The sequence below is a fragment of the Symphalangus syndactylus genome, chromosome 17 (assembly GCF_028878055.3).
Source record: "Symphalangus syndactylus isolate Jambi chromosome 17, NHGRI_mSymSyn1-v2.1_pri, whole genome shotgun sequence".
Lineage (NCBI taxonomy): Eukaryota > Metazoa > Chordata > Mammalia > Primates > Hylobatidae > Symphalangus > Symphalangus syndactylus.
The window spans coordinates 10,114,873-10,134,244 of record NC_072439.2 but is presented as its reverse complement, the minus strand read 5'-3'; the positions used below and the strand labels follow the sequence as shown (position 1 = coordinate 10,134,244).

At 57.9% G+C, this 19,372-nt stretch overlaps 1 protein-coding gene across 2 annotated transcripts in view; it reads left to right on the top strand.

The window, feature by feature from the left end:
• SHC2 (SHC adaptor protein 2) overlaps positions 1–19,372 on the top strand; it is a 38,395-nt gene that overhangs the window by 6,489 nt on the left and 12,534 nt on the right. For both annotated transcript variants that reach the window (XM_055247634.2, XM_055247635.2), the window contains exons 2-9: positions 11,783–11,853; positions 13,746–13,806; positions 13,939–14,058; positions 15,918–15,971; positions 16,169–16,220; positions 16,309–16,435; positions 17,716–17,872; positions 18,741–18,804. In XM_055247634.2, the coding sequence (XP_055103609.2) occupies positions 11,783–11,853; positions 13,746–13,806; positions 13,939–14,058; positions 15,918–15,971; positions 16,169–16,220; positions 16,309–16,435; positions 17,716–17,872; positions 18,741–18,804 (706 nt within the window). The remainder of the gene's footprint in view (positions 1–11,782; positions 11,854–13,745; positions 13,807–13,938; positions 14,059–15,917; positions 15,972–16,168; positions 16,221–16,308; positions 16,436–17,715; positions 17,873–18,740; positions 18,805–19,372) is intronic.

The window sequence follows — 19,372 nt, the reverse complement described above, 5'->3', positions numbered from 1 at the left end:
TCCCGTCTTTCTGTGCCACCATCCTCGGCACGCTGGCTTGGCGACCTTCAGGGTCACAAAAATGGTGGCCACGGCACCCGACGTCACTGGGACCTGGCCACGTCCACTGGAAGCAGAGGTCATCCCTTCCTGGAGCTCTTTGTGAGAGACTCTGGCCATTCTCCCTCCCCCAATTGGCTGGAAATGGCAAACCCTTCACTCGTGGAGGGGAACGGGGCCACCAAACTGGCTTAAAGACCAGCGGCATCTGGGAACCTGCTGCAGATGCTGATTCTCGAGCCCCACCCCAGACCTGCTGGGTCAGAGACTGGGGGCGGGGGGCGCTTGGAGAGCTGCGTTTTGTAAGTCCTCCAGGTGATTCTGATTCACACTCAGGTTTGAGATCCACCAGCTGAAGCTGCATGTGGCCGTCCTGCCGATCAACTACCACTATTTACAGCAAGCATTTTGTGACCCTTCACTCCTGAAATGAAACCCAAGTGTACCTGTAACACCCACCTACGCAGGAATTCCCCAAGTCAGTACGATGCCTCAATCTCACTGAAACGGAGGAACACTGACCTACGCAGGAATTCCCCAAGTCAAGGCCGGGCGCGGTGGCTCAAGCCTGTAATCCCAGCACTTTGGGAGGCCGAGGCGGGCGGATCACGAGGTCAGGAGATCGAGACCATCCTGGCTAACACAGTGAAACCTCGTCTCTACTAAAAATACAAAAAATTAGCCGGGCGTGTTGGCGGGTGCCTGTAGTCCCAGCTACTTGGGAGGCTGAGGCAGGAGAATGGCGTGAACCCGGGAGGCGGAGCTTGCAGTGAGCCGAGATCGCGCCACTGCACTCCAGCCTAGGGAACAGAGAAAGACTCCGTCTCAAAAAAAAAAAAAAAAAAGGAATTCCCCAAGTCAGTACGATGCCTCAATCTCACTGAAACGGAGGAACACCCACCTACGCAGGAATTCCCCAAGACAGTACGATGCCCCAATCTCAGTGAAACGGAGAAACACCCACCTACGCAGGAATTCCCCAAGACAGTACGATGCCCCAATCTCAGTGAAACGGAGAAACACCCACCTACGCAGGAATTCCCCAAGACAGTACGATGCCCCAATCTCAGTGAAACGGAGGAACACCCACCTACGCAGGAATTCGCCAAGCCAGTACGATGCCTCAATCTCACTGAAACGGAGGAACACCCACCTACGCAGGAATTCCCCAAGTCAGTACGATGCCCCAATGTCGATGAAATGGAGAAACACACACCTACGCAGGAATTCCCCCAAGACAGTACGATGCCCCAACCTCAGTGAAACAGAGAAACGCAATGGCGGCGATTCCTAGTAACTCGAAATATGTTTCAGCCTGTAAATATGTAGGGTCCGCTCTCCAGGAAGCACAGAGGCCACCACAAAGGCCACCATTCCTGTGACAGCCACAGACGGGGCAGATGCAGGCTGCGATTCTGCAGCTCCAACACCACGGCTGGAGTCATGCGGATGATGTGGCTTCTAAAATAGCGAACAACTATTTTAGTCCAACGTGTATTAAAACGATGCTGCCAGGCACGGTGGCTCACGCCTGTAATCCTAGCACTTTGGGAGGCTGAGGTGGGGAGATCACCTGAGGTCAGGGGTTCGAGACCAGCCTGGCCAACATGGTGAAACCCCATCTCTACTAAAAATACAAAAATTGGCTGGGTGTGATGGCAGGCAACTGTAATCCCAGCTACTTGGGAGGCTGAGGCAGGAGAATCGCTTGAACCCAAGAGGTGGAGGTTGCAGTGAGCCGAGATCACGCCACTGCACTCCAGCCTGGGCGACAGAGTGAGACTGTCTCAAAACAAACAAATAAAAAATGCCAAAAAGTTAAAGAGAATTAACATATGATCTAGCAGTTTCACTTCTTGGATATACACCTTCCAGAAACGGAGAGCAGGGACTTGAAGGGATGTTTGTACACTCATGGCCACAGCAGCATAACTCCCGGCAGTCCAGAGGTGGAAACAGCCCAGGTGTCTGTTGATGGATGAGTGGATCAACACAGCATGGCCATCCACATGCTGAAATATGACCAGGTCACGGCGTGGCCATCCGGACACTGAAATACAGTGTGGCCACGGCGTGGCCATCCACACGCTGAAATACGGTGTGGCCACGGCGTGGCCATCCACACGCTGAAATACGGTGTGGCCACGGCGTGGCCATCCACACGCTGAAATATGGTGTGGCCACGGCGTGGCCATCCACACGCTGAAATATGGTGTGGCCACGGCGTGGCCACCCACACGCTGAAATGCGACGTGGCCACGGCGTGGCCATCCACATGCTGAAATACCACCACGCCACGGCGTGGCTATCCACATGCTGAAATATGACGTGGCGACAGTATGGCCATTCACACGTTGAAATACAGCACAGCCACGGTGTGGGCATCCACACACTGAAATATGACGTGGCCAAGGAAAAATGAGGCTGTGACCCAGGCATGAGTGGATCACCATGGCGTGGCCATCCACACACTGAAATATGATGCGGCCAAGGAAAGAAACGAGGCTCTGACTTAGGCCACGGCACGGACGGACCTTGAGGATGTCTCACTGGGTGAGAGACTCCAGACATGGAAGGACAAGCTTTGTGTGATTCCACCCATCAGAGGTCCCCAGAGCCATCAGATTCAGAGAGACAAAAAGTAGGATGGGGCTGGGGAGGGGACGGGGAGTAAGTGTTTCGTGGGGTCAGTTTGAGTTTGGGAAGATGAGGATGTTCTGGACAGACGGTGGTGGTGGCTGCACAGCCATGGGAATGCGCTGAGTGCCACTGAACTGTGCACTTAAAGACAGTTAAAACTCTAAGTTTTATGTTATGTGTGTTTTACCACAATAAAAAAGCAAGCACACGAAAACGCACCACTCTCGCGTCACGGGTCACGTGGAGTTAGGTTGGAGGCGTGGCAGTCATGGAAAGCTTTCCCCACACAATGCCCGGAGGAAGCTCCGAGGCCCTGGGGACAGTTTGGCGTCATTGTGAGTCCCCCCTCCTGTAGCCCCGGCTGCCCAGCCTTGCGATGACGGCCAACAAGGCCCCACGTTTCCGGGGCGCCCCCAGGGCAGCACGCACCCCTCGCCCCTGTGGAAAGCCATGGCTGGGGGCACTGACGGGGGCTGCGGCCAGTGGGAGGGGTGTTCTCCTGGCCAGGGGCAGAGGGTGGCAGTGGTCAGTGTGGCGCAGGGCGTCAAAGAAATTTGCCTTTAAATAGTTTCAACCTTAGATCAAAGAAATAAGAACAGGGCCGGGCGCGGTGGCTCACGCCTGTAATCCCAGCACTTTGGGAGGCCGAGGCGGGCGGATCACAAGGTCAGGAGATCGAGACCATCCTGGCTAACACCGTGAAACCCCGTCTCTACTAAAAAAACACAAAAAATTAGCCGGGCGTGGTGGCGGGTGCCTGTAGTCCCAGCTACTTGGGAGGCTGAGGCAGGAGAATGGCGTGAACCCAGGAGGCGGAGCTTGCAGTGAGCCGAGATTGCGCCACTGCACTCCAGCCTGGGCGACAGAGCGAGACTCCGTCTCAAAAAAAAAAAAAGAAATAAGAACAGTAGAATACACAGAGCTTTTGTAAGTTTGAAAATCTATCGAGATGAAGAGTTACAAAGAAGACTCGTACAAAGAGTTCCTGTGTGTCATTCACCTAGATTCGCCGATTATTAACATCTTGCCTCATTTATTCTGTCTGTATAAATTATTATTATTATCATTATTGAGACACAGTTTCGCTCTTGTTGCCGAGGCTGGAGTGCAGTGGCGCAATCTCGGCTCATCGCAACCCCCGCCTCCTGTGTTCAAGCGATTCTCCTGCCTCAGCCTCCTGAGTAGCTGGGACTACAGGTGTGTACGACCATGCCTGGCTACTTTTTGTATTTTTTTTTTTTTTTTTTTTGTAGAGACGGGATTTCACCATGTTGCCCAGGCTGGTCTTGAACTCCTGAGCTCAAGCCGTCTATCGGCCTCGGCCTCCCACAGTGCTGGGATTAGAGGCATGAGCCACCGCACCCCATCCGTCCTGTCTCTTTAACCGCCTTTAGCCTCGCAGTTGTTCCGTGCTGGGATCCGTGGAGCCAATAGTGTTGAAGAGTGCACGCCGGCTGCTGGGCTGCCGTCCCTCAGTTTGTGTCTGCCTGGTGTTTGCCTGCAGTTGGGTCAAGGTTGTGTTTTTGGCAGGAAGCACGGAGGGGTGCTGTGTTTTCCCAGCTCATCATGTCAGGAGGTCCCCAGGGTGCTGGTTTGTCCTGGTACTGGTGCTGGAGACTTTGACCACCTAGTGTCCTGGGGCGAACGGTGTTCCCCAGAACTCATGTCCACCTCCAGCCTCAGAATGGGTCCTTATTTGGGAAAGGGCCCTTGCAGACATGGTTAGTTAAGATGAGGCCATACTGGAGTTACTGGAGTAAGGTGGGGCCTGAATACACTGACTTGTGTCCTCTAAGAAGAGGGAAATTTGCACAGAAGCACATAAGGAGACAGCTGTGCAGAGAAGGAGGCAGAGATGGAGTAACACGGCCACGAGCCAAGGACGCTGGGAGCCCCCAGAAGCTGGAAGAGGCAGGAAGGACCCTCCCCCGGGGCTTGGGAGGGAGCGAGGCCCTGCCCACAGCTTGACTTCAGACTCCCGGCTGCGGGAGGCGGAGAGGATCAGCTCCTGTGGCCCCCATGAGTGGCCTTTGCTCACGGCAGCTGTGGGAAATGAATGCACTTGGTGAAGGTGAGCTCTGTCTGTTTCCCTTATAATTAGGAAGATCTGTGGGGACTCGTGGAATTGGGGGTGAGGTGCATGGGGACGTCTCAGCGCACGCCCCGGGAGCCCCTCGCAGGCCCGGCCGTGCACGTTTCCAGCCCAGCGCTGCCTGCGGCCTCCCCAGCCCTGGCCCCGGCATCCGGTCTTTCTGCCCTGGAACGTGATCTGGGGAGACAGACGTTGACACTGTGCAGACATCCTGGTTCCCAGCTCCCAGCAAACCTTCACACACTTGTTTTAGCAAAACCTTAGGGTTCTTGTGTGAATGGAGACTTTTCATTTTATTAATATATTTATATTAATGGAAAAGCAGGGAGTTATGGTTGCAGTGTGAAGTTTCCTCTTTTTCTCATATAATTTTTAAAATTTTTTTTGAGGTGGAGTTTTGTTCTCGTTGCCCAGGCTGGAGTGTAGTGGTGCGATCTCGGCTCACTGCAACCTCCGCCTTCTGGGTTCAAGTGATTCTCCTGCCTCAGCCTCCCGAGTAGCTGGGATTACAGGCATGTGCCAACATGCCCAGCTAATTTTGTATTTTCAGTAGAGATGAGGTTTCACCGTGTTGGTCAGGCTGGTCTTGAGCTCCTGACCTCAGGTGATCCGCCCGCCTCGGCCTCCCAAAGTGCTGGGATTACAGGCGGGAGCCATCGTGCCCGGCTCTCGTGCAAATTTTAAAAAATGAAGATATAATTCACGTATCCTAATCCTTAACTGTTTAAACTGTGCAATTCAGTGTATTTAGTGCAGCCACAGGGTTGTGCAACCCTCACCAATGTCTAGTTCCAGGACGCTCCCATCAGGCAAAATGGAAACTTATGGCCCGCCCTCAGCCATCCCTCCCCTCTGCCCCCTCCCCAGCCCCGGCGCCCACGCGTCCCCTCCCTGCCTCTGTGGATCGGCCTGTCTTGGACATTTCATAGAAATGGGATCACACGCTGTGTGGCCTTTCGTGTCCGGCATCTCTCACGGAGCGTGGCGTCCTCACGGTGCGTCCGTGCTGTGGCCTGTGTGGGAGCCTTGCTCCTTTTCACGCCTGGGTCATGTTCCAGCATGTGGATGGACCCCACTGGATTTATCAGTTCATCTGTTGATAGATATTTTAGTTGTTTCCTGCAATTTCCTTTAAAAAGTAAACGCAGTTATGTTTGTAAGTGGAGTTTATTTAAAAGGAAAATACCCAGTAAATGACATCAATACAGGCCATGGCAAAGCCTATGAGGAGGGTCCCCGTGGCTGGTGTGGGCAGCGGTGGAGGGTCCCCGTGGCCGACGCGGGCAGCGGTGGAGGGTCCCCGTGGCCGACGCGGGCAGCGGTGGAGGGTCCCCGTGGCCGACGCGGGCAGCGGTGGAGGGTCCCCGTGGCCGACGCGGGCAGCGGTGGAGGGTCCCCGTGGCCGACGCGGGCAGCGGTGGAGGGTCCCCGTGGCCGACGCGGGCAGCGGTGGAGGGTCCCCGTGGCCGACGCGGGCAGCGGTGGAGGGTCCCCGTGGCCGACGCGGGCAGCGGTGGAGGGTCCCCGTGGCCGACGCGGGCAGCGGTGGAGGGTCCCCGTGGCCGACGCGGGCAGCGGTGGAGGGTCCCCGTGGCCGACGCGGGCAGCGGTGGAGGGTCCCCGTGGCCGACGCGGGCAGCGGTGGAGGGTCCCCGTGGCCGACGCGGGCAGCGGTGGAGACTCGGACGGTCTCCCAGGCTGGGAGCACAGACACAGCGACCTCGGCTTGTATCTGCCCTGACCTGCTGCATGCGTGAGGCCAGCCAGGTGGCTTCCCCTCTCCGGGCTTCAGTTTACTGACTTGTACAGTGGCTCCTTCCCTTAACCTCCTGTGGGATCTGGGTCATGCTTTCTCTCTGGGCCTCGGTTTCTGAATTTGCAAAGGGGAAGGTTGAACGTGAAGCCGCCAGGGCTCCTCCCCATCTTCTGTGGGAGGGTCCCGGGGTTGCCACCACAAACCACCACAAACTGTGGGGCTTAAAACAACACAGACAGCCGGGCACGGTGCCTCACGCCTGTAGACCCAGCACTTTGGGAGGCTGAGGCGGATCACAAGGTCAAGAGATCGAGACCAGCCAGGCCAACATGGTGAAACCCCGTCTCTACTAAAAATACAAAAATTAGCCGGGCGTGGTGGCGGGTGCCTGTAGTCCCAGCTACTCAGGAGGCTGAGGCAGGAGAATGGCATGAACCCGGAAGGTGGAAGTTGCAGTGAATGGAGATCGCACCACTGCATTGCAGCCTGACAACAGAGCAAGACTCCGTCTCAAACAAACAAACAAAAACAAAACAACACACACACATAGACTTGTTCTGTCACAGTTCTGGGGCCCCAAGTCCGAGCCAAGGTGTGGGCAGGGCTGGTTTCTGCTGGAGGCTCCGTCCCAGGCCCCTCTCCGGCATCTGGTGCCTGCAGCCGGCCTTGCCGTCCTCGGCTGCACACGGCCCCTCCAGTGTCTGCCTCTGTCTTCACCCGGCCCCTCCCTTCTGTGTCTCTGTCTCTCAAATCTCCCTCTGTGCTTGTCTTTTATTTTTATTTTTTTTTGAGACAGACTCTCCCTCTGTCACCCAGGCTGGAGTGCAGTGGCGTGATCTCGGCTCTCTGCAGCCTCCGCCTCCCGGGTTCAAATGATTCTCCTGCCTCAGCCTGCCGAGTAGCTGGGATTACAGGCGTGCACCACCACGCCCAGCTAATTTTTTTATTTTTATTTTTGTATTTTCAGTAGAGATGGGGTTTCGCCATGTTGGCCAGGCTGGTCTCAAAACTGCTGACTTCAAGTGATCCACTCACCTCGGCCTCCCAAAGTGCTGGGATTACAGGCGTGAGCCACCGCGCCCGGCCTAAAAATGTGATTTTTTTTTTTTTTTTTGAGACGGAGTCTTGCTCTGTCGCCCAGGCTGGAGTGCAGTGGCGCAGTCTCGGCTCACTGCAAGCTCCGCCTCCTGGGTTCACGCCATTCTCCTGCCTCAGCCTCTCCAAGTAGCTGGGACTACAGGCACCCGCCACCACGCCCGGCTAATTTTTTGTGTTTTTAATAGAGACGGGGTTTCACCGTGGTCTCGATCTCCTGACCTCGTGATCCGCCCGCCTCGGCCTCCCAAAGTGCTGGGATTACAAGCGTGAGCCACCGCGCCCGGCCTAAAAATGTGATTTTTAAGACATGGTCTTGCTCTGTCGCCCAGGCTGGAGTGCAGTGGCGCCATCACAGCTCACTGCAGCCTCAACCTCCTGGGCTCAAGCCATCCTCCCACCTCAGCCTCCTGAGTAGCTGGGACCACAGGCCCACACTCACCATGCCCGGCTAATTAAAAAATTTTTTTTTGTAGAGATGAGGGCACATTATATTGCCCAGGCTGGTCTTGAACTCCTGGCTTCGAGAGAGCCTCCGACCTCAGTCTCCTGAAGTGCTGCGATTACAGGCATGAGCTGCTGTGCCAGGCCTGGAAATTTATTTCTCACGGTTCTGGGGGCTGGCAGGGCCACGATCAAGGCGCCGGAAGACTCGGTGTCTGGCGAGGGTCTCTTGTTCTCCTGCGTCCTCACGTGGTGGAGGGCCGGGCTCTGTCTGGGGTCTCTGTTATAAGGGCGCTCATCCCAGTCCTGAGGGTGGAGCCCTCACAGCCTCCTCACCTCCCAAAGACCCACCTTTAAATACCCTCACTGTGGGGCATAGGTTTCCACAGAGGGATTTTGAGGGGGGCGCAGACATTCGGCCCTAGATTGATATTTACAACTGGGAGAATTTCACAGAAAAGCCCTGAATTTCTGGTCTCTTTAAAAAAAAAAGCACATGGCCGGCAGCATCGGCGCCCTGGAACGTGGGACATGCAGTGAGCTGAGGTCCCCACCTCTTCCTGTCGTGCAGGGGGAGCAGTTCCGATCCTGGAGCCCAGGGGTGTGGGTTCAGGACCCAGCTCGGCAGGCCGTGTGGCCCAGCAGGCCAGTCACCCTCCCGCCCAGGCCTGTTTCCCGAGGGGTCATCGCTGTCCATGGCATGTGGATTTGCGTGGAGTGGATTAAAGGACCACATGCACAGCGTGTCCGCAGCAGAGACTTACACGTGACAAGCGCCCTGAGTCAGCGAGGTGCCGGTATCGTTACCGGATTTGCGTGCAGTGGATTAGAGGACTCTGTGCACAGCATGTCCGCAGCAGAGACTTACACGTGACAGCACCCTGAGTTAGCGAGGTGTCAGTATCGCTACTGCATTGCATCCTACCTTGTGTGTTTACCTGGCCGATCCTGCAGGCTGCAGGCATCTGAGTTTGCAGTCCCTGTTCTCAACCGAATAGGATATTGCATTTCCTCTCGTGAGCTGCCGTGGGCCACAGAGGGTTTGCCCCCCACCTCCCCCGTGCACTAGGCTGGTGTCCCCACAACAGGACCCGTGGACCACACAGTTTAGGGTTTCAGCCGCGTAACCGGAGTGGGCTACGTGTTAATAAGGGGGCAGGTAAGGGAAGGAGAATCCCTCACTCTGTGGCCCTGCAGCACCAGACACTGGCGCAGACACCACCCCAGAGTCACACGCTCTGCCTGAGAGAAGACAGCCATTGAGCAGCCAGCATCCCAGCAAAGCTGCCTCCTCAGTGGGAGAATCCAGTGCTAGGGACAGGGACCATGGCTAATTCCTTTAGGGTCTGACCTGTCTACTACATGCCTGGAGTCCATTCATCTATCTGTTCATCCATTCATCCATCTACTCATCCACCTACCCGTCCATCCATCCATTCATCCACCCACCAATCCACCCATCTGTCCACCCATCCAACCATCCATCTGTCCATCCATCCACCCATCCACCCACTCATCCATCCATCCGTCCACCCATCCACCCACTCATCCATCCATCCGTCCACCCATCCACCCATCCACTCATCCACCCACCCATCCATCCATCTGTCCCCCCATCCACCCATCCATCTGTCCACCCATCTACCCATCCACTCATCCACCCACCCATCCATCCGTCCGTCCATCCACTCATCCACCCACCCATCCATCCATCCATTCACCCACCCACCCATCCACCCACCCATCCATCCATCCATTCATCCACCCACCCATCCACCCATCTGTCCCCCCATCCACCCATCCATCTGTCCACCCATCTACCCATCCACTCATCCACCCACCCATCCATCCATCCATCCATCCACCCATTCATCCACCCACCCATCCATCCATCCATCCATTCATCCACCCATCCATCCACCCATCCATCTGTCCACCCATCTACCCATCCACTCATCCACCCACCCATCCATCCACCCATTCATCCACCCACCCATCCATCCATCCGTCCACCCATCCACCCACCCGTCCATCCACCCATCCACCCACCCATCCATCTATCCATTCATCCATCCACCCATCCATCCACCCATCCATCTGTCCACCCACCCACCCATCCATCCGTCCACCCATCCACCCACCCGTCCATCCACCCATCCGTCCATCCACCCATCCACCCACCCGTCCATCCACCCATTCATCCACCCACCCATCCATCCATCCGTCCATTCATCCACCCATCCACTCATCTATCCATCCATTCATCCACCCATCCATCCATCCATCCATCCATCCATCCACCCTCCATCCATCCACCCACCCATCCATTCATTATCCATCTGCCTGTCCATCTACCCATCTATCCATCATCCACTCACCCATCATCCATCCATTCACCCACTCACCCGCCGATCTATTCATCCTCCATCCATTCTTTCATTCATCCATCCATCTGCCATCTTTCTGTCAGTCCATCCACCCATCATCCATCCATTCAACAGGAGGTGAGGCCGCTCAGTCCATGCCCTGCTTAAGTGCTCCCTGGCTCCCCAGCTGGCCCAGGATGAGCCCCTGCCCCTCATCACAGCCCAGGTCCTGTGGCCTCTGCTTCCTGCCTGCATTCTCGCATCTGTCTCTGCTCCTTGCTCTCCCTACTCCAGGTACATGGAGCCGTGGAGAGGGGCAGAGCCTGGGCCAGCCCATACAGTGACCTGTACACGCCTCAGAAGCCCTCAGGCTGATGTATCTGTGGGGTAAAATCCTAAACATGGAGGTGCAGGGTCAAAGTGTTTGCGTGTTGATCATTTAAAAAAACTGAGGTGAACTTCGCATAACATTATTCATCATTTTTCATGTTGCATTTTTCACAATTCAGTAGCATTTAGTACATTCATAATATCGTGCCACCACCCCTTTTGTCTAATTCCAGAATTTCTCATGACCCCAGTAGGAAACCTGTTCGCGTCAGCCTTCATTCCCCGGTCCCTGGCACCCACACATCCTCTTGCTGCCTCTGCAGGACATTTCATAGAGATGACGTGGGCTGTGCCCCTAACCCTCCCTCCAGCAAGGGCCAAGGTTGGAAGGGCGCTGTGGTCTTCTCCTCCTGGCCTTGCTCCCCCACCCTTCACGGCACTGAAGCAGGTCAAGGACGCGGTGGGACGCCTCTGCCCCTCTCATCCCTCAGTGTCATCAGAGTCATTGAGACGGTGAACTCCCTTTTCACGGAAACGGCTGTCTTGGCCAGGAGCCTACAAACTTCCTGTGGAGGGCGAGGCCAGCAGTGTGTGCATCTGTGGCTGCCTGGGACTTCTGCCCCACGGTTTGCCAGACCCTGAACTGGGCGCTGGAGATAGGGAAGTGCTCAGGACGGCACCGTCCCCACGCTCCTCGGCTTAGGTGCTGGTGGAACAGAAAGACACCGATGAGGGCAAGACGGTGAAATGAACAAGCACCACCGAGCCTCGGGAGGGAACCGCCAGGCTCCCGGGAAACAGCAACAGAGAAAAACACGTCCAGAGTCAGAGGGCGGCTCTCGGGACAGTGTCAGGGCTGGGCCTTGAGGTGGGGGAGGCACGAAGGCCCCAGAGCCACCAGGGACAGAGGAAAGTGCTCAACCCCAGGGGTGCTGGAGGAGGCGAAGGGCTGCCGGGAAAAGGGACGTGGCTCCACTGCAGGGGTTCCGATGGCGTCTGACACCTGTTCTCTCCCCTCAGTACATGGGCTGCATCGAGGTCCTCCGCTCCATGCGCTCCCTGGACTTTAACACGCGCACGCAGGTGACCAGGTGAGCCTCTAACCCTGCCCTGGCCGTGTAGGGCCGAGTGACGCGCTGGAGGGCGGCAGCACTGGAGGGCGGCAGCGATGGGCTCTGAGACGGCCGCGCTGGGGTCCCAGGACGCAGCCTCGGTGCCCCCCTCCCTCCCTCCCACTTCACGCCACGTCTCCGCCCTGTCCCCATGCCAGGTGTCGGTCACTGTGCGCTGCAGACCTTGATCCCCCTCTGAGATGGAAAGAACGCCGGTCGCTCATGGGGTGCTGGGCAAGTCCCCGCACGGCGTGGGGCGCAGGGCCTGGCGGGTTCCCTCTGGGACTGGGGCCCGATGGCGTCTTTGTGTCCCCGCTCTGTTTTCCGAACGGTGACCTCAGGATGCCGTGCGGTGTCTGGAAAGGAATCATAGGGGCTGTGGATATGCCCAGGGCTTAAGCAGGGAGGAGAATGACACCCTTTTTTTTCTGTGAAAACTGGTAGATTCCGTTCGTATAGACTTAAAAAAACCATGTGGGATAGTTTACACGTGCGTGTGTGAGATATAATGTACAATTCGAGGCTTTTTAGGCTCTTCACAGAGTCACACGACCACCACCACTGTCTAGTTCCGAACATTCTCATTACCCCACCAAAACACCCCGTCCCCATCACAGCCACTCCCCGTCCCCTCCCCATCACAGCCACTCCCCGTCCCCTCTCCAGCTCCGGCACCCACGCATCCCCTCCCTGTCTCTGTGGATCGGCCTGTCCTGGACATTTCATAGCAATGGGATCACACACTGCGTGGCCTCCTGTGTCTGGCGTCTCTCACTGAGCATGGCATTCCCAAGGTGCGTCTGTGCTGTGGCCTGGGTCAAAGCCTCGCTCCTTTTCTTTTCTTTTTTTTTTTTTTTTGAGACGAAGTCTCACTCTGTCGCCCAGGCCGGAGTGCAGTGACACCCTGTTGACTCACGGCAACCTCTGTCTCCTGGGTTCAAGCATTTCTCCTGCCTCAGCCTCCCCAGTAGCTGGGACTACAGGCGCCCACTACCACACCCAGCTAGTTTTTATATTTTTAGTAGATACAGGGTTTCTCCACATTGGTCAGACCGGTCTCGAACTCCTGACCTCAGGTGATCTACCCACCTTGGCCTCCCAAAGTGTTGGGATGACAGATGGGGGCCACCGCACCCGACATGCATTTGCTTGTGTCAGGCCCACAGTGCTGGGATGACAGGCGGGAGCTGCCGCATCCAGCCAATTTTTAACCTTTTGAGGAGCCCCCGGCTGTTTTCCACAGCAGCCATGCTGTGAAAATTCCCACGTGCCCTGGGTGGGGGATCTGGTTTCTCCACGTGACGCCGACATTTCCGAGGCCCCTTCAGGACCCCGTAGACTTCTAACCTCTCCTGGGGACCAGTGGTTTGAGGCGCTCTTGTTTGGGGTCAGCTCCTGCCGCCACTCAGGGGCTCCTCCAGTGCTGCAGACAGGATCACGACACGGGACCCGGGGTCAGGCTCAGGGCCTCCAGCTCACCGGTCCAACCCCCAGATATGACCGCGCGCCTTCCTTGCGGGCCGAGGCCGGGGACGCACTGGTCCCTGGGAAAGAGGGTGGTAGAGGGGCCAGAGCTGGGGGCCGGGCCTCTGCCGGATGCAAGGACACACATGGAGTGGGCTGGTGCCCACCCTGCACCTGTCCTGCTGGGCACTCCTTCCCCAGGTTCCCCAGCCCCCTCCCTCCCCACTTTAGGCCCCCCGACCCTCACCCACCCCTCCCTCTCTGCCTTCCTCTCCCCTCTCTGACTCTCGCCCTTCTCTGAGCTCCTGCCTCCTCCCCAGACCCCCGCCCTCTCTGACCCCTTCCTCCCCAGCTCCCTCCATGGCCGCCCCCACCACACTCTCTAAGCCCCCTCCTCCCAACCCCAGGGAAGCCATCAACCGGCTCCATGAGGCCGTGCCTGGTGTCCGGGGATCCTGGAAGAAAAAGGTGAGTGAGGCTTGTGGTCTCTCGTGGGGCTGGTGGGGCAGTCGGGGGCCTTGGGGACGCTGCGGCCATCCTGGGAGCCCCTCGGCAGCCCCCACCCACGGCCGCCCTCGCTGTGCTCCGGCCCCGACTCAGGCCCCCAACAAGGCCCTGGCATCCGTCCTGGGCAAGAGCAACCTTCGCTTTGCCGGCATGAGCATCTCCATCCACATCTCCACCGACGGCCTCAGCCTCTCTGTGCCTGCCACGCGCCAGGTGGGTCTGCCCTCTTCCCCTGGCGTCCGAGGGGCCAGGAGTCCTAGGAGGCAAACCCGGGCGGGGTGCTGGGGGTGGGCAGCAGGTGGCGTTTATCTGGAAAGACGAGCCGAGGCCCCACTGAGCAGGAGCTGGGGGTGCAGCCACTGCCCTCACGGGGCTCAGCGCAGGGGCTCCCGGCCTGGGCAAGCTGTCCCGGTATGGGGGTGCTCCTGGCATGGAGTGGGTGGGGGCACGGATGCTGCTCAGCACCCCACAGGGGCCAGGACGCCCCGCCCCAGAGAGTGGTCTGTCCCAACATCCACAGTGCCTGGGGAGGGGCGGGGATAAACCCTGGCTACCAGTCTTCAGGTGGAAACAAACAACAAAAGTATAATTGCAGGCCGGGCTCGGGCTCGGTGACTCACGCCTGTAACCCCAGCACTGTGAGGCTGGGTGCAGCGGCTCACACCTGTAATCCCAGCACTTTGGGAGGCCCTGCGTGGCGGCTCACACCTGTAATCCCAGCACTTTGGGAGGCTGAGGTGGGCAGATCCCTTAAGGTCAGGAGTTCGAGACCAGCCTGGCCAACATGGTGAAACCCTGACTCTACAAAAAATACAAAGATTAGCCGGGCATGGTGGCGGGCACCCGTAATCCCAGCTACTTGGGAAGCTGAGGCAGGAGAATCGCTTGAACCTGGGAGGTGGAGGTTGCAGCGAGCCAAGATTGCACCACTGCACTCCAGCCTGGGCGACAGAGCGAGACTCCGTCTCAAAAAACCAAAAGACAAAAAAACTATAATTGCAGAAATGAAGGAAATAATAGATTTTAGGAGGCACTGTGAGGCCAGGCGAGGGGTGTCCTGAGCATGTGCTGGGCCCTGTGTGCTAGAAGAGACTTCCTGGAGGGCTCTGGGAGGTGGTGAGGAGGGGGGTCCCAGGGAGTTGTGGCTGAGAGAGGAGGCATCTCCCCATCGGAGAAGTTAGCATGGGACATCGTGAGGGGTTTGGGGCAAGGCAGCGTCCCTGGGCTGGTGTGGAGGCGGCAGGTGGTGGTGAGGGGCAGCTGGGGGTGAGGGGCAGCTGGGGCTCCAGGGAGGAGGCTAGAGAAGGATGGAGCTGGCGGGGGAGCTGGCTGAGGGCCATTTCCACGCAATTTCCATCTCTGCCCCCACCCTGTGAGGCACGGACCCCTGACCACCATATGGACAGGACACTGGGGCTCCAAGTAGGCCCTTCTGGCTGGGCCAGGGTTGGCAAGGGGAAAGCCTTGAGGGTCCCTATGGGGGCTGAGGAGTGGATGTTCTGTAGGGAGGACTCAGGATGTGGCTGGTAGCAGGTGCTTACTGGGGCCTAGAGGGATTTGAGTGACGGGAAGCAAATGAAGCAGGACCACACAAATGAGCACGCAGACAAGCACGCAGATGAGCACGCAAATACACTCACAGGTGCCCTTGCACATGGACAAAGGAGTCAGGAGTGTGGGGCCATCCCTCCCCTGGCTGCTTCGGGTGTGTGTGTGTGTGTGCACGTGTGTGGGGCTTGGGATGTGTGTGTGCGTGAGCGTCTGGGCAGGTGCATGTGTGAAGTGTTGCAGTGGGGGTGGTTTGTCCACTCACACACATTCCCGTGTGACCTCCTGCGGACCCCACACATCCCCTAGGGCCCTAGTCCCGTCCTTGCTGGGGACTCCACATCCCAGCCTCTGTTGTCTAGGCTGACCCAGGACCCAGCTGCAGTGGGTGCCTGTCCAGGAGACGTCTCCATCCCCACATCCCTGCCCCTGCCCCACTCTTTGCTGTGATCCTGGTCCATCCGCCGGGCCCCCTGCCCTCGAAGCGGGGCCCCCATGACCGCGTGTGCCTCCTGCCACCTCAGGTCATCGCCAACCACCACATGCCGTCCATCTCCTTCGCATCGGGCGGAGACACGGTGAGGCCAGGGGTGGGGGTGGACCTGCAGCCCTGCCGCCCCCTCCGGCCGCGAGACCCTCTCATCCTTCCCCAGAGCCTGCCTAACGTACCCTGTGCCCACATCCACTGCCCCATCTCTCTGCATTGCTGGGGTGGGCGGCTGGGAATCCTGGTGGGGGGCCCAGGCAGGTCCAGCTGGCCCCTCCCCGCCCGCAGGACATGACGGATTACGTGGCCTACGTCGCCAAGGACCCCATCAACCAGAGAGGTAAGGCCCCTGGGGAGGCCGGTGGGGGTCCCGTGTCCGGGGGGCACGGCCGTGTGGCTCGGAGGCCGCATGACCGATGCGCCCGCAGCCTGCCACATCCTGGAATGCTGTGAGGGCCTGGCGCAGAGCATCATCAGCACCGTGGGCCAAGCCTTTGAGCTGCGCTTCAAGCAGTACCTGCACAGCCCACCCAAGGTGGCGCTGCCCCCAGAAAGGTAACCAGAGCTGCCTCCCCCGTGCCCTGGGGATGCCCCCAGTGACCTGCCCGGGTGCAGAGCCTGCTCCACCTCCTGCAGGCCTCGGCCTCCGTCCTGCCCTTGTGCCTCCCTCCCTGTCCCGTGAGAATGTGGCTCAGCCAGAGGATCCCGTTTCCTCGGCTGTAACATCCGGGTAAATGCATCCCCACCTGCCCCCCAGGACTGGGGAGGACTGAGTGAGCTGACTCCCCGGTGTGCCTGAGGCTGTCAGCCCTGCTGCTACAACCAATATCCCTCCTCCAGACGCGCGGCCGGCTCCTGCAAAGGGCAGAAAACGGCCTCCGTCTCACTGCAGAAGATGTGTAAAGGGGGGGGCGTGTCTGTGTGCTGGTAACACGTTTTTTATAGACATTGAAGTGTGAATGTCACGTGTTGCACAATATGATTCTCTAGATGTTTTCTCAAACACTTAACTTTGATAATTTAAAGGTTGAAAGCCCATTCTTAGCTCGTGGGCCACACAGATCTAGGCAGTGAGCTGGATTTGGCCCTGGGCTGGGGTTTGCCAGCTGGCCTTGGAGAAGGAGCTATTTAAGTCTCTATTCATCATTAGAAAGTCAGCTTCCTCCAATGGTGGGAGGGCAGGTGCAGGTGCATGAGCTCCCAGCCCTGCTGGTCACGAGGGAGGCGGCATCGCACACCTGCTCACACTCACCCCTCTGTGCACGGGGACAGCGTGCTTGATGCACGTCGCTCAGCACGCTCCGAAGCTGGGACGGGCTCCTCGCCTGCCTCTGGAGCTGCCTCTGCCTTCTGTAGGCTGCCTCATAATTTATCCCAGCAGCGATTGTGGGCCAGGTGGGGTGCACCCCTCTGGCTCTCGGGGCCGTGCTTACTGAGGAGCATCTGCAGGATCCATTCCTGCCAGTGCCATCGGGGCCAGAGGATGGGGGCGCTTTGATCCCAGAGAGTTGCCACCCTGACCAGCGATGTCCTGGTTCTGGGTATAAACTTGGCTCATGTCCTCTGCTGCCGGGTGGGGCCGGAGGTGGGCAGAAAGGAGTGGAGACCGGGTTTGCCAACGACCTGCCTTTTGTGCAACATTCCATTTTATAGATGAGGAAGTAGTGGGCCTGGTCACTTGCCCTAGAAGTGTTTCCTGGTAGGAACCCTCAGCGACAGGTGGGGGGCTGGGATTCGAACTCAGATCTTTCCTGCTCCCCCAGAAGCTCAAGCCGTAAGGCTTTAGCCCCCCTTGGGCCCTGCCTGTGCCACGGCCATTGCTGTCTGTCCCCCAGGCCGGCGGGGCCAGAGGAGTCGGCCTGGGGGGACGAGGAGGAGGCTTTGGATCACAATTACTACAACAGCATCCCGGGGAAGGAGCCGCCGCTGGGCGGGCTGGTGGACTCCAGGCTGGCCCTGACACAGCCCTGCGCCCTCACGGCCCTCAGCCAGGTCAGCCTCTGCCCTCGGGGGGACAGGGGCAGGGATGCCCCAGCTGCTGGTTCCCTGGACCTACCTCCAGCTCTTCTTTCTGCTCCTGTTCTCCTCGATCCTAGAGGAGGGTCTGTCCTCACTCACTCACTCACTCAGGATCTCACTCACGATCTCACAGACTCACGATCTCACTCACAATCTCACTCACAGACTCACGATCTCAATCACTCACGATCTCACTCAGGATCTCACTCACTCACTCATTCACTCACTCGCTCAATCACAGGCTCACAATGGGGCGCCGTGTATCTGCCCGGCCTCCTCTATCTCTCAGTCACAATCTCACTCACGATGAAGCGCCATCTATCTGCTCGGCCTACTCTGGACACATTAGACGAGGTGGCATTTCAGACATGACTTCTACCCTCAGACACTGAATAAATACGGCAATGATTTAATCACGGCCTTGATAAGTCCACCAGGGAGGCAGTGAGGATGTCCACAGGGACATGCACTCTGTAGGGAGGTCCAGAGGCCTTCCCTGAGGAAGCGGCATTTGGGCGGAGCCCTGACTGGTGAATAGGAGCTGCCTGGGAGAGCAGTGCAGGGAAGGTTATCCAGGCAGGGGGAACAGCCATTGCAAGGTGGCGGGATGTGCTGACCACCTTCCAAGATGGAGAGAAGGCAGGGAAGGCCACGGCAGAGGTGGGTGGCGGACACCCAGGGGGCGTAGTCACAGAGCGAGGGAGCCATGGGAGGGCCAGGGCTGTGCTCACCACTCCTAAGTCTCCAGCCATCTAGGAGGGCCGGGTGGGGAGACTGGGGGTCCTGAGCCAGGAAGAGGGGCTTGCACACACCGGGGAACCTCTCGCTGCTCTGTTTCCAGGGCCCATCTCCTTCTCTAAGAGATGCCCGCAGCCTGCCATGGGACGTGGGGTCCACCGGTACAGGTAGGATGGGCTTGGGCTGCAAGGGGTACCCACAAGGATTCTGGTGCTCTTTAGCCCTGTCCCGTGCTGGCTCCCCCTCAGTCTTTCTCCTCTTTGCTTATTTCACATTCACCTATGAGATCGTTTTGCTCCTAACACTCTGCTGAGATTTTCATCATCAGTGTCTGTTTTTCCTGCACAGACTGGATTCCTTGCATGTTGGGTATAGGTACTGCGTCATCCACGCGGTATTAGGTTTCCGTGCATGTTGGATGTAGGTACTGCGTCATCCACGCGGTATTAGGTTTCCGTGCACGTTGGATGTAGGTACTGCGTCATCCACGCGGTATTAGGTTTCCGTGCACGTTGGGTGTAGGTACTGCGTCATCCACGCGGTATTAGGTTTCCGTGCACGTTGGGTGTAGATACTGCATCATCCACACATATTAGGTTTCCGTGCACGTTGGATGTAGGTACTGCGTCATCCACACGGTATTAGGTTTCCGTGCACGTTGGATATAGGTACTGCACTATCCACACGGTATTAGGTTTCCGTGCACGTTGGATGTAGGTACTGCGTCATCCACGC